The sequence below is a fragment of the Erithacus rubecula genome, assembly GCF_903797595.1.
Source record: "Erithacus rubecula genome assembly, chromosome: 2".
NCBI lineage: Eukaryota > Metazoa > Chordata > Aves > Passeriformes > Muscicapidae > Erithacus > Erithacus rubecula.
In genome coordinates this window covers 69,282,183-69,297,827 of record NC_136685.1, presented here as the reverse complement: position 1 = coordinate 69,297,827, position 15,645 = coordinate 69,282,183, and the positions used below count along the sequence as shown (strand labels likewise).

General features: G+C 37.0%; 1 protein-coding gene across 1 annotated transcript in view; it reads right to left on the bottom strand.

The window, feature by feature from the left end:
• GALNT2 (polypeptide N-acetylgalactosaminyltransferase 2) overlaps window positions 1–15,645 on the bottom strand; it is an 87,038-nt gene that overhangs the window by 34,829 nt on the left and 36,564 nt on the right. The window contains exons 2-3 of the mRNA XM_079298165.1: window positions 2,820–2,910; window positions 828–981 (exon numbers count right to left, since the gene is read on the bottom strand). Coding sequence (XP_079154291.1) covers window positions 828–981; window positions 2,820–2,910 — 245 coding nt within the window. The remainder of the gene's footprint in view (window positions 1–827; window positions 982–2,819; window positions 2,911–15,645) is intronic.

Here is a 15,645-nt window from a genome sequence, read left to right as displayed (position 1 = left end):
TCTACTTACAAATCTGTGAATTGTAAGTACATTCATACATACATGTAACTACAGAATAAGTTAGGCAAATCAGCTACATATGGTTAGCTAATTTTATGTTTTGAGACTGACTTGCCTAGTTGTTCAAACCAAACCTGGTTTTATGAAGTCCTAACGAGAAACTTTTTTTAAGCAAGACTCCTGCCAGTTAATAAATCCTTTTTAAAATTAAGGTCTTGTCTAACCAGTAGTTAATCATATCTATCCTTATTGTGAAGGGTGTTGTTTCCTGAAACTGTACCTAAAGCAGCCTGAAGTATAATTCCATCCTATGTTTATCAGGCTGTGAATAAATTGATTGCTTTAGGTTTAGAGTTGGCAATCACATGCAAACAGAATCACATAGTGACTGAAATCTAAAGTGGTCCTGGAGATCTCCGAGTTCAAATTCCCTCAAATCAGCGCCTGTTACAGCAGGCTCTGCATTGAGCTTTGAATATCCCTAAGCCTGGAGACTTCACACCCTCTCTGGGCAACCTGCTCCACTGTTACATCATCCTCACTGTGAAAGAGACTTATAAATGCAAAACCCAAGAAATAAACACCAGATAAACAGGAACAAAGAGAGACTGAAATGCAGCACCAGTTTGGTTATATAATACACACTGACAGAAGTCATGGAAACAGAAAAACTTGAATAAGATTTATTGTTCTTCAACCCACTGTTCAAGGATCAGGGAGTTTACTGTTACTGTCCTTTCTAAAACTGGAGAACTCCTCCTTCAGAAAAAGCAGCTCAAAAGCAATAAACACAGAAAGGTTAATCCAAGCCACTGTTTGGCACTTACTGGTCATGCCTAGTGTCAGGAATGCTTCGGTCCATCCGCAGTTTGTCGCTTTCCACCTGATTGAACTTGTTCCTTGCATAGGGATCCTGGCCGGACCGCACCACGGTAGCACCAACATAAGCGTCTTGATCAAAGTCTTGCCACCTAACTTTTCCTACAGCAGGAAAACAGGAAATATCCAGTTTAATGCTAGTGATTTAAGGAACACATTCAGTAATCCAAACACAATTGATGAGATATGGAATTAAGTAATTAAACTTCAAGCGTACTGTTAACAGTGTAACATCAAAATTTACTTCTGCACATTAAATTTGTTTAGACTATCCTGAAAATTAGTATCAAATGTTTAAAACAATGGAAAGAATTTGCAGAAACATGAATACCAAGCGTCACTGTCATAAGGACTCAGAAGTTTGCTATATTAACTGAAAATAAAGAAAATAGTGATTTAAGGGTGTATAGCTCTGTCTGTGACACCTTTGATGCTTGATTCCAGACTCAGATACCATTTTGCAGTAATAATTCTGTCTGTTACATCAGGCCATAAGAGACCACTAATCAACATATGAAATGAAAAAAGCCATGACCTGCTCTACTTTACACTTAATCTTACTTCCAGTTTCAACCCTTCCAGCTTCTGATACCTCTCCCTTTCAACCTGTGACATTTCCCACTTCCTTTAATACTCAAACAGGCTACTTAATGCCACTAGGGAAGTATGAAGTTTGGTCCAGAATACATAAACATTCGCAAAGATGAAATAAGAACAGCTGGAAGGTGCAAAATTGGCTAATCTAACACCAGAAGCAAAATTCGTAGACAGATCTGTTAAGCAGAACAAATACCTGAAAAGGTCTGCCAGAAACCAAGTAAAATAAGCCTTGCTCTTAAGCTTTTGGGGATTTATGTCTCAATACATACACAAAGTAAAGGCTTTGCCAAAAAGGTATACATATACAATCAGTCTTATTTCCCTTCTCCAAACAGTACCTAAGGTAGGCCAATGGATAAAAAAAAAAAAAAGGCATCAGTAGCAAAGAGTTAGTACTTCACCTGGAGAGCCTAAGACTGGAAAAGAAAAATTAAACCTCACATGTTCCTGGAGATGGAAGCCCCTAGCTGCTTAAAATAAAGCTTGCCTTGCTTAGTTCTGCAAGAACTCACAGTATTTCAAATGTTTAGCCAACACAAATTCGTAAGCAAAACATGAGGATTAATAGAAGAGAAGCAAAACCTGTGATGCTATCTGATCAGTAGTTGTCCTTGTCACAGGTTAAACTTTTTCATTTGTGTAAAAATATTTTAATTCCATTTTTTTTGTATGCTTTAGTATGTCAACTATAGCGATATATGCTATAATGCACTCTCATTGATGTGAAACAGTTTAGCAGCAAAAGAAGTCTATGGAAGCATTCACATGAAATGAAGATTCCTTAACACTTAATTTTCCTAACTCATCCTCAAGGCATGAGGATTTCATTCAAACAAAAATCACATTGCTCTGTTATTTTCCAGCATGTGACAAGTACTGAGCAAGCATGAGAAAAAATAAAGTACACCCTCAGCACAGTCAGGAAAATCTGCCAAATCAAAAGCTAGGGAAAAAAACTCATAAAAGTATGAACCTTGGCTGAATCTTCAGTCAAAATAATAGTCCCAAGTGACTTATCTGTTGCCTGCCAGAATCATCCAGCAAGAGAAATGGACTACTTTTGTACCAGAGGCTTTTACAGAATCTCACATCTGTTGAAGGACAATACAAACATACTAGCAAAGAACCACAGTATTGTTTTAAACTCAAAGTAGCAGTGAAGCAGCTAAGATTCAAGGATGCTGAAGCTACAAGAACAGAGAAGCACATGTTGCTACAATAATCCTAGTACTTACAAACTGCAAAAATTATTAGAATCAGAACAACTGCAGTGTTTTATGGCTTTCAGTGATAAATATTTTATGGCTATGGATCTTGCATAACAAATCTTACTGCAATACCTGGAGGTAGTGTCTCCACACTTTGTACCTTGTCCTCTCCATCACTGCCACGCACTTCTTTCCTTTTGGGGTCAATATCATTTGGGTCCTCCTGAAAAAAAAGTACATAATCTTTAAAATAATCTTGATTTAGTTTTATGTCTTCAAAGCAAACTAGGTTTTCCAGATTTGAAATTTAGAATGGGCCAAGAAAACAAGGATTTTAAGAGAAACAATGATTATTTTCTCCATCACTTGAAAAACTGAACAAAAACTGAGTTAGACTTTTGCAGTTAATTTATGCAAAAATTGTTCTTTGGGAAAAAAAAAATTGTTAGGAAAGATGGAATTATTTTTTTTAATCAGTAATGTTCCAAGGAGTTACATGGGCAAAAAGGTTAAGCAAGAGCTGAAGAAAGCCCTGCTCTCACAAGGAATAGCCTAAATAGAAAGTTATTTGAAAAGAGAAATCAGGTTATCTAGCAATTAAATCCAGAATGGTAGCCTTATTATTGGAGAAATACTTGCATAATATTTTCATGTGTTAATTTTATTGGGGCTTATTCTGGGCTTCACAGGCAACTCTGCCAGATTTGTGACTTCAGAGATAGTGATGATTTAGATAGGGGTGATGGGGCAAATAGTTTCACCAATGCCCTCCTCCAATTTTCCAGCATTTATTCTGAACTTGTAAATGTCATTTTCATTTCATCAGGGAAAGAAAAAACCCCAACTACCACTTTTGCATTCTTATTACCACAAAAATACAAAATATGAAGCTGGAATTACCCCATTATGCATTTGGAAGAAGTGGAGAAGAGGCTAACTTTAAAACAAGAAAAAAAAACCCTAACAACTGCATGGATTGTGTGCCAATTTGCACACTACATTTAGCCAACTGATTTTAGTGCCATCAGTTTCTGTTGCTCTTGCACACTTGCCAAAAGAAATTCTATTTCCTTTTACAAATCTGTGCCAGAGCCCCATCTTTAAAACCAGTTGTACTGGCACTGTCCTGTTAAAGACAAGACCTTTACTAGAGCATGCAAGAAGATACAACACTATGCCTATATAAACACTGAGTGTACTGAAGCCAAGCAGTGCAGAACAGTTCCCATCTCTTAGAGGAATCTGCCAGAGTCTCCAGAGCAGGGTGATGGTGTATGAAGCACATATTGGAAAATGTCTCTGCTGTCCCAGCTCCTAAACCACATCTGGGAATTCTTTGATGGAACAGTAAGTAGTTGGAACAGGCCAAAATTATGCTGGGGAACATTTCAACCACAAATGATACCATTTCAGCTTGTCCCCAGGCATCTCAGAACTTTCCAATGTAAATTCAGCTTAAGTGTCTAAGTGCTAAGTTGGCACTAATATTCAGGAATATGTTGAAAAAAGGCAACAGATTTCTAAAATACTGAAACATCACACTTTATCTTCTTTTTCTTGCCAGAATTGGGATTAAAAGCTCGAGAGACAGTATTTCATGTTCAGACTCAGATGTTTATTAATTCTTAACTATATTACAGTGAATTCTACAGCACTTCGAGCTAACAAGCTAAAAAATGCAACATCTCTCTCTCTCTACAAGGCCTTTTAAGGGCCAATCTGTCCAATTAAGAAAGGACACCTACATTATTTTCACTTTTAGTCTGATAACCAATCACCCGTGACCCGCAATGCAGATTTTTCTATCCAATTACGTAAAATCACCCAAACCCATGAAGAAGGTGAAGAAGAGACTTCAGCCCTAAAACCTCCATCTTGCTTTCTATATATTACTATATTCTAAAACCTCAAACTCCAAGTTTTCCACTATGTGATATTACATGCTTCTATTCAAACTACACACCTCTGATTCTAGTTCTATCATTCAATTTTGGAAGCCTTCTCCAAGGCCTTAGGTCTAAAGCAGTGCTTTCTTGGGTGTCAGTGCCTGTCTAAAAGTCTCAGAAAGTCTATAATTCTCCATTTCCAGGGTTCCAATACTGAAATTAAAAACTAAAACAGACTACCCCCCTCCCTCAAGAAATAAAGCTAAATCAGTTAAACATTGAGCACTACTAATGCATGTTTTTCATTGCATCATGCATCAAGGATCCCAGAAATAAGGAATTTTAACAGATTACTATACTACATATCACCATGTTTGTACATGCTTTGGGATACTGGGCCTTGTGGAGGACAATTGATACCTCTGCTTAAAGAAAGATTTAGGACAGCAACAATAAAAATAACAATGAATACCCACACCAACACAAAAACACGCTCTCAAAACCACACAACACATTTCAAGAAAATGTTTATGACTCACACTGAGGAGAGAAATTATATGTCACTGTGCACTGAATCCCACCAGCACAGTGAAACACATGCTTTCTGTGTTTTAATAAAGTTGTATTTCACTCGTTATTTGGTTTTGTGCATTTTAAAGACACTACAGAAACACTGCAGTCCAAATATCAATGAAGCTGTATCAAGTAGTGACAAAATTCAACAAAGGTCTTTACTGTTCTAGATGACTGCAATGAGTCTAAAAAACGTGTAAGTTGAAAAATGAACACAAAGCATCTACTAAACAATCAAAACAATAATGCAAGGGTTTATCCTGTAACTAAACAAAACAAACTATTGAGTGCTTCCTCATTGTCCCTCTCCCTTTAAGTCTTTGAGGTAAAACTTTCCCTTCCCATTAATCCTTCTAGCTGAGGTACATGTGCCATTGAGAATAATTATCTATCAAGTTCTTCCACTTTGGATTTTGTTGCTGTTTTGTTTTTTCACAAAACAGACAAACTACCAAAGACAGTTAGATTCAGAAATCTTATGGTTAAATGCCATTTTGAATTCTTATAATAAATTTGACCCTTTCGGGAAAGTACTTGGTACAGTCTTCAAACATTTTAAGGTGAGCCAAGCTGCCAGGATAGAAGTTGCTACTGCATATTGCTTGATGTTCAGCTTGCCTCCTAGGATTCCTTATAAAATAGTATTGTGGTGGGAGAGTGTGGGGCATTAAGGGATGTTAATCTTGAACTTTGTGCCTCTAAAATCAGCAACTTAGCTAAAACTGATACTCTGTTGTAAGCACCAATTTCCATCCAATTAAGAATTTGGAAGTACGTGTGGGAAACCACTACCTTATAGGTGCAAATAATACATTATATCCTTTAGCAAGAACTTGAGAGCACAAACAGAGATAAAAGCAGTTACTGAAAGCATACACAAACACAACCAGTTTCTTTATATCTTTGATTGCAAATTGCTTCAGCATGGTCATTTGGTGCTATACAGGAATCAATCACATGGTTGAATGGCATTATCATGTTGCCATCTCCACAGACAGTTGCTTTTTCAGCTTGCCTCGAGTGAAACAAAATCCCAACTTTCAATGTGATCTTAAAAAGCCACTTGCTTTTGAAGAGTAATCTTCTTGGTAGAAGACAACAATGCACTGACAAAACTCATTCATATAGAAAGTTAAGCTAAGGGAAGATTGAAAGCAACTTAAACTGCTTAAGAGGAGACACAGCTCTTTAATCATGACAGCACAAGAGGGAGATTTAATTAATAAAAATTAAAAATAAAAGGCTATTATATTATTCTACATTAGAGTACTACTAATACTTTAAAATAATATTTTCCTTCACTTAAAAAAAAAAAAAAAAAGCTGGCATGTTAGTATGTAAATGCACACGAACAACCATTTTGAATTTATTGAAAAGTAAAAAGGTAGCTGTCAACTAGCAGAGGCATTAACCACATATTTGATGTACACAGAATACCACTAGAATAAAACTTTTCTAGTCCTTGTTCATGCAGTTATTTTCTTAGGCCAGGACACATCGACAATAAAATAAGTGGACACCAGCTATAATGCAAGTGTTCCAAGGATTTGGTATATTTCAATTTACACATCATGTCACTGCCTCCCACTAATTTCTGATTCAGTACTAGAAGAAATGCAAAGAAAGTAAACTGCAATCATTCTATTTCATTTGGTGAGAAATATTACAATGATACCACAGTAATATTTTTAATTTAAGTGCACATTAAACATAATTTTTAAATTCAATTTTCTAAATACCTCCGCTATTCCCAATGTTCTGAAACGGAGGGATGTACATTTACTTAACATTTCATTAAAACATTCCTTGCAGCAATAACCTTGTGCAATTCGTTATGGTAAATTGACTGAACTGAAGGTGGGGTGGATGTTTTTTTAGGCTGATTAATCACTGAGTTGCAGCAACTTTCTTTCAGGATACTGTAAGCTCTCCATGCCTCAGAAAGCCCACATATACTGACAAACCTTGCTGTCACAGCTGACTTTTCCTGCTCAACTCACTCACTCCATTAAGACTAGCTGGAAGACAGAATTTGAGATATGGTGAAGATGCAACATCAAGCTCTACTTTTGAGAGCCAGACTCAAAAAATTGTTTCAGGAAATGATTAGTTACACATTTGCAGCTGCTCTGCTGCAGGGAAAGGCAATTCAAAGGTAGTTGAAATTCAAAGCAGGATTCAAACTTTTTTTTATAGTATTTCTACACATATACACAAGACATGATTGTATTCCATGAGAAATTTAAGAGGGCTCCATTTGAATTTAGAAAGCTGCAATTATACACAGATGTACATTAGTGGATAATTTCATTACCATTATTTAAACTTTCTAGACCATTTCCCTTTAGTTTTGGAATACTTGTATGCATTGAATATTATGTTCCTTACAAGCATTGTAAAGAATTTTTCATCAATTGTTATTTTATTTGGCACCAAAACCAATTTTAAACTTCCTAAGTCCCTAGGTATTGCTTCCATATTAAAAAAAAATTAAAACCACACTTTGCGCTACTACTGTTTTTCTTATTTTTGTCTCACAATACTTGCTTTTTCCCTTTTAATTATAGTTTCAAGCATCACGGATTTGACATTTAACTGCTACAAAATAGATCTCATTATAGCAGAGATTTCAACCCCACAGTGGCTTTCTATCAAGAGGACAACTTAACAACATGAAACATCCGTAGATGCATTAAGATATCACACAGACTTACAAGTAGCAGCTCAACACAGAACTCTGAAAAGCTCTTGAGGTTGGAAATATCTCAAGTGGGAGCTGACTGTGCTCCCAATATCAGTCGTTCCTCAGACAGGCAACATGATGCTGAGCAGTATTTGGGCACAAGAGATGGCTGGGAATTATGTGCTACCTGGACAGGTAGCGACTCGGAAAATATTTGAGAAACATATCTTTGTTGGACAAAATACATTTTAAGGCTTAATATCTGTTTCAGAACTTGGTTTTATGCGAGTGCTACTGTAGACAGATTTTCTTCTACTGGTGATTTTCTAAGAGAAAAGTGATGCTGGCAGCACCTTCAAAGAGAATCATTTGATCCAGCTGACCTAGTACGAGGCTGTGCTGCATCCAGCAGTACAGATCAGTCAAACCAATTAATGGTTTTGGAAGGGGTTGCTCTCACTGCAAGATGACTCCTCTCAGGACTTCATACACCTCTGTTCTGACCATATACTTGGGACCAGAGACACAAAATCACTTCAGCCTTCTGAGGAGCAGCACTTGGCATTGCAACAGTGTAATGCTTGCTGAAGTTTACATCCCTAAACCAAGCATAAAGGCTCCTCCTAAGAAAAGCCAGGGAGAAACAGACAGCTGACTGACAAAGCCTAAGCCCAAGCTTCTTTGCTACTAGTATCTCCCTCTGTATTCAATATGTGCCCCTTCCCCCCACCCCAATTCGGTTTACAATCCTTTAATCACCCATCACAGCTAAGCAAGCTCTGAAGCACCAGCTCCTTCCAGCACAGGAGAACCTTCAGCAGAGTCCACTGTCCAGCTCAGCTTGCTTTCTACCCCAGCACACACTCACTGCCTCCCTAAAGAGTCTCCAGAAACATAACCCCAGTCTCTCTCGCTGCAGTAAGTAAATGAATCCAGATTTCCTGTGTGCCAGGCAAGCACTCTAGCAATTTAATCTAATTACATTGTGGGGCACACACTTCTTCCCTTCTTAGCAAAAGAGCTTTGCACAAAACAGAGATAAAGTATCCTCTGAAAATGCCTGGAATGCTGCTTCTTACAGAAAAGACAAGCATGAAATATCCCATAAACAAATGCTAACTTCCTCTGACTGCAAACTTGCTTAGCATACTAAAGTAGACATTTCCAAGCACACCAAGTGAAGCATAAATAAATAGAAAAAAAAACACACTGAAAAACTATATACTTTGCAATATCTGATTATCACTGTTAGTGTCTAAAATTATTACAGCAAAGATGATTTAATTTTCATTCTTACTCCTTTACTCAGTGTAAATAAATTGCTGTCAAAGGCACATTCATATATTTGAGTACTCAGAACAAAAATAGAAGCTTCCAGCAGGAGGAACACACACAGCCCTCATAAGAAGACAATTTTATATCCTCAAAAAAGAAAATAAAAAAAAAACAACAGGGAAAAGCATCAAGATTATACCTTGATGGCTTCATATATAGGAAATGTGTTTAGATATACTCTCAGTAAAAAAAGTCAAAACATTTTGAAAATGGCAATTGCTATAAGCTGTACTCTCTAGACAAAATTAAATGCCTTAGTGTCCTAACATCTCTGTAAATGTTACCTTTACTTAGTGCAAAGTACTTATTTTGTAGCTTACAGGCACTACCTGAAGTACTAAAACAACTATAAAGCATGACATTTTCTAAACCTAGAATGGATTAAACAAATATAGTGCTTTACCTGAAGTTTCTGGAAAACAAGTACACATATTCTCTGAGGAAGGTCAGATCCAACTTTGCAGTTGAAGACTTATTTGCACAGCAACTGGGATCAACTGGAAGTTCTGGTTCAACTTCATTTCTGGGCACAACAGACCCACTCAACTGACAAAAGCCAAGAACAACAGAAAACCCCAGGTAGGGCAGGTCAGGCTGTTCCAGAAGTACATATAGCTAAGCTATTAAACACGAAGATTTGCACACAAATGCATTTTACATTATCTTCAAATTTTCATTAGTTCCCTAAAAATAATAGCATGACTTATCTCCCAAATACCCACATTGGTATAACACATACTGGATTAACCAATTAGCCCACAAATGCTATACAGTTTGATTCCATTTCAGCATTTTACAAGGGGAAAAAAAAAAAAAAAAAAAAGTACCCATCAATAAATTTTAAAAAATCCCCACACTTGCAACACTTTTACAGCTTGGTGAGAATTCAGGTACCCAGCTCCAGGTGACATCTAATAAACCATGTTCCCTTTTGCCTAGAGACTTCATCCACTCTAGTGATAAATGTCAAAAAACTAAGTGGGACAACCTTATTATCTACCAGAAATGCAGAGAATTAAACATTCTTTTTTTGCCTTACAAAACTGACAATTTAATACAGCACCAGAAAGAAGAAACAAAAAACCCAAAAACCTCACAAACTGCAACACCCCTTGCATTTCTTTCAGCTCCACAGTGAAAAAAACAGAGCTGAAGTGATTGTCAGACTGACAGTCAAGACAATGCAACGACACACACAATGACACACCACCACACAGGTAAAGTGTGGGTAAGAACAATCTTCTTGCTAGAGACTACTTCTAAGTCTTCCATGCAAAAATAAGCCCTGCCAACCAAAGATCTCCACAGAGGCCACCACAGACAGAAGCAGAACCAGCACCTGCTTGGTGAAGTGCCCAAGCAGCAGAAGGCAAAATGGATCTCAGGCTGATTGTCACCTCTCCACAGAAGCAGAAGTGAGGGGAAGGTCTTGTACACAAGACAGAACACAAATGGACAAAAACACCACAGAGCAACCATGAAAAGGCTTCACTGTTTTTTCTAAGATCACTCAATCCTCATGATTCATGAAGCTGCATAAATGTACAAGGAGAGATGGCAAGAACAGAGGGGAGGGAAGAAGAGTAGGACAACCATATAAGTGTCCTGGGATGGATAGAAGGACAATCTCAAGCATACCAGTAGCTTTGAAAGCAAGGAATAAGCACCTCTAAAAATAGCAGCAGGTCTCAAACAGGATTTCCCATTAAATTTATCATGTCTCAAAAAACCTCACTTGTCTGTACTACCTGTCACAAGCTATGAAAATAAAACATCACAGAACATTTGCAGTGATTATTTAAATTAAGGACAACATCAAAGGGTATCATCATTCAATTTTAGTTTCTAAAAGGAAAAAGATTGATGTGATGAAAAGACACTTCTTTGAAAAGTTAATCCATGGTGTTTTTAAAATAATGTTGAAAACAGCCTTCTATTTGTCAGTGGTGACAGCATTATAAGATTTATACAATAAGTGCACACTCAGCAGCAATAGTATCTAAGTTGCTCTTTTAGTTGTGCTAGATTGGGAAAAAAACCCCAAGAATATGTTAATCATCAATCATCAATCAAAAGGACCAGATTGATCTGATCTGTTAGAGATATGAAAGCAAAAAGAACCCTAAAACTTCAACAGCACAAAAGAAGAGTTTAGAAACAAAACTTTAATATTTGCAACTTGTTAAAAACATCTTACTGGTATATTCACCTCCAAGGAACATTTTAATATTTTGTCATCATGTCTGATGTGAGTTAAAAGGTGTTTTGAAACACATACGTAGGCAGCAGGAATAATTTTAGCATGCCTATCCCAAAACTTGTAATGTTTGCAAGTAATATTTATCTTTTGTTGTTGTTTTGTTTCAATTGATCAGTTTCTGGAATGGGGAAAGGAAGAAACAATAACAAGAGCTTCCAAACAGGACATGGCTGGATACACAAACAATACCTGCCCACTGTGTTTCTTCCAAAACCCATAGCTCTTGTTTTAGAATTACTGTGCACATTCATTTTCTCACTCGAGTGCTTTCCCAGATCTGAAACCTGAACATTCAAGTAGCTTAATACAAGTACACAGGCCTCAATTCAGATCCAAGGGATACAGAAGCCATGCCATTAAAAAAAATTAATGAGATTAGACTAAACTCCTGTTTAACAATCCCAGTTGATTCTACTTAGAGCAGAGAAAGATCCCATGGAACAACTAGTCCAGCAAGAGGAGGAAAGCAGGAGGACATCATCATCCTAAACTGCTGCAATGCTTTGCAAAGCAAGGGTGGAGCTGGTGCTGCTTACACCGACAAGGCAGCTGCTGTACAGACCAGCAGCTGCTGACAGGGACTGTTCACACCTCACCACATCTCCATCCCAAACTGCTGGACTGACCCCACTGCTCCCCTTACAGACAGACACTGGTGTGGCACATCAGCTGATCCAACTCATTTGGCTGACTTGACAGTGAGCTGGGGAGGGGTATGGATCTATCATTTTACTGGGTAGGATTTCTTTAAATCTCAAGAACAACTCCTAAATTTTCTGAGATACTGGAAGCAAAAGAAGCATTCCCAGCTAGGGTAGAAGGGAAAAAAAGTGCTGAAAGGGGTGTTCCCATTACAAGTAAAGGATTACAAGTTTAGTTACGACATTAAACAACCCATCACTCAAAACCACTACAAATTTTCCTTCTTGAAAGAAGGCAATTACTCAGCAAATGCTCAGGCATGATTTAATGCCACCTCTTGTTAATTCTACAATATCAGAAGTGTCTGATGAATTAGTCTGTATTTCAAAGTCCTACCCCCTAATCCTCTTAGAATTCAAACAACTCATCACTGCTTGCTCTTAGCTCTCTAAAGAATGACTCTCTAAGAAAAAAAAAAAAAAAAAAAAAAAAAAAAGAAAAAAAAAGAAAAAAAAAAAAAGCTCGTGCACAGGAACAAAGGGGAAAGCATAGAAAGCAAAATTTTGATTTAACATTTACTTATATGAGAAAGTGTCATATATTTTGAAGTCCAGGGAACTGAAGTTAACTAATTGAAATTTAACTAATTGAAATAAAAGTGAAGTACTGAATAAATAAGCAGAACTCAACATCAATGCATCAAAAATTTAAGTATACTGAAGTATTCCAAATAACACAGGCATTTGCAGATCTCCACCTATATATATCTGAATGAAATAATAAGAAAATAGCTCACCAGCAATACAAGAACCAGATGCAGCAGAAATGAAGAATGGAAGAAAAAAATCCCCCATAACTTTTACACGCATCTTGAAGCACAGAGCAGAAATGGAAAGCAACTGGAACAAAACCTCTTTCGCTTATTTTACAAATATTTAAACCTGCAAGTATAACTGAGATCAAAAGGATATCAGAAATGCAACTACATCTAAAATCAAAACTGCTGTGGCAGTCATGTCTGCAGTTTGTTAGCAAAGGGGAAAGATGACTATTATACCAAAACAACACAAAAATTGTTAAACCAAAAAAACTATCTTGCATTAAGGAAAAAGAAAGGAGAAAAAAAAAGAAGATGCAGTTACCAGATTGAATGTTTTGTTAGATGAGATCTGTAGGGCTACAAAGCAATAAAACAACACAACATCACACCACATTTTCTCAGCCATAATGGAAGGTTACCACAGACATAAGGAAAGTGAAGATAGACAGACAAAGAAATTTAAATCACTGTGTATTGGAATTTTTCTGTAGAATACAAGAGCATTGTGCTGGTCTTTAAGAAAACAATAGGGAAAAAAAAGCAAGATTGATTTTAAAATCTTGACCTTTTTTAATGGAAAAACGTTAATCTTCAGATTCAGAAATCAAGGCACTGAAAAACAAGGAAGCCATTTCCTTATACTTCTTTCAAGGAGATCATCATTGAACATAAAGAAATGGAATAAATCCCAGGAGTCTGAAAAAATACTTAGTAACTCCTCTAATTAAATAACCTTGAGAAAGCTAGTGCTTGACAGATGACTTCTGCCTTCAATAACTGTCTGCATATTTTCCCTCTGTCCCAACACTAGGATTTATGATCAGATCTCTGCAGCTCTGGGCACATGACACAGCACACATAGTATCACTTTCCAGCATCTGTGTTTAACTGCAGACTTTTATTAAAATTAAAAAAAATTGTCCACAGTTAGTGTAAAGTTTGAATCTAGTTCAAAAATTCTGACAGACAATTATATCTATTAATGCATTAAACAATAAAGGCTCCATACTACAAAATTCACACAGATGATTTCCAATAACATCTTTGATTTTGCCAGACCCAAAGAGCATCATTCATCTGCAAAAGTCTGGACTACTAAATCAAAACTCAATCCCATAATGAAACAAATGCCTACTATAAGCAAGACAAGAACTGTGGAAGACAGACCCCTACATTAGAAGGAAGAAATACTAATCACTACTGAAATAATGGATATCTATACCTCAATTTTTTTCTGCCAAACTTTAGTACTAAGATTTCTACCTGAAGCAGGCAATGTATCTCTGCTTTGTATCTCTGCTCAACACAACAAAACTGCTTAACATTATTCCTTTCAAGATATCATTCTTCAACAAGGTACCAAGTGGAAAAGAAAAAGATTAGAGGGTTTTTTGTCTACTGAGGGTAACACTCAAACTAATACTATTACAGGAGACCAATGCTAGAGCACTATATTAATAAAATTTTGACCACACACAGACCCAGAGCTTCAAGGCAGAAAATCAGGCATTTTGCTTTGCTGCTTCTCACACACAGCACTGCCTTTCCTCCAATCTGTGCTGCATTAGTCAGTCTGTACTCTCAGAAAAAGTAGTCCTTCAAGCTGGGATATTGCTAGTTCAGCCCTGAGCAAAGGCAGATTGTAAAGGCACAGAGGGGAACAGTAATTTTAAGCAAATTTCATACCAAAAGTATAAACTGAGCCCTTCAGATATAACTTAGCTCCTGTGTGCAAAATATTCAATATTCCCACTGTGTATCCAACACATCTATCGGACCTGGGAGCACATAAAGTTAACAATACACAAACTCATTCATGGAAAAAAAAAAAAAAAAAAAAGAGGGAAAACAAGTTGAGAAACATTGGGCAATTACTGAGGCACTCATGGAATTCTTCATCCTTGCAAGCAGCAAGGTGATTTCCAGCAGGCACACTGGAGTTAATCTCCTTCTAAAGAGACATGGAAAGGAAAACCTCCTCCCGGATGCTGAGTCCTGATAAGAAAAGGCTGGGGGCTCAAGTCTGCTGAAGTTATGGCCCATTCAACTGCAGTGTCTCAGAGGAGAGGTCACCAACTGTGCACCCTTAGTGATGGTCTCACAGCCTCCACAAAGAGCCCTTATCATAGAAACTGACGTAAGAAGAATTAAAGCCTGATCCAAGCATGACGGCTAAGCCGAGGGCAGTGCAGAAAGCTTTTCTGCTGCTCTCAAACCTACCAAAATAGGGGGAAATCTTGACATTTAACGACTCAAAAGACTCCAAAAGGAAAAATTACTGCAACCCAGACTCCACTTTCAGGCTGCCTAACTCAAATAATTAAAAACCTCCCAGTCAAAATTTAAACCATTCTGCAGAATTTTATAATCAACCATTCTCTAGAATACCTTCAAATACATGGAATATCAACCTTAAGGTCATAAAAAATGCCAAAGATGAGGTGAAAGCTATCACCTAGTTTGGAAGACATGAATGGTATATAACAGACAAGAGCAAATGTCACTCCCATCATCTAGTGTTTCCACAACACATACTACCCCACTATTTTTAACACAGAGCTCTCCGCCTCTTCTCACTATATATGACCATATACTGACATTTAAGTCATCCCAAAGTGGGCAAGAAAATAAAAGGCACAGGGTATGAGACCAAGTACACTTTTGAGAGTACAACAAAATCCTATTAAGTAATTTAAATTCCTACTAGATAATAGAATTAATTGGTCTCTGGTAAGAGGGAAGAGTTGAAATCACAATCA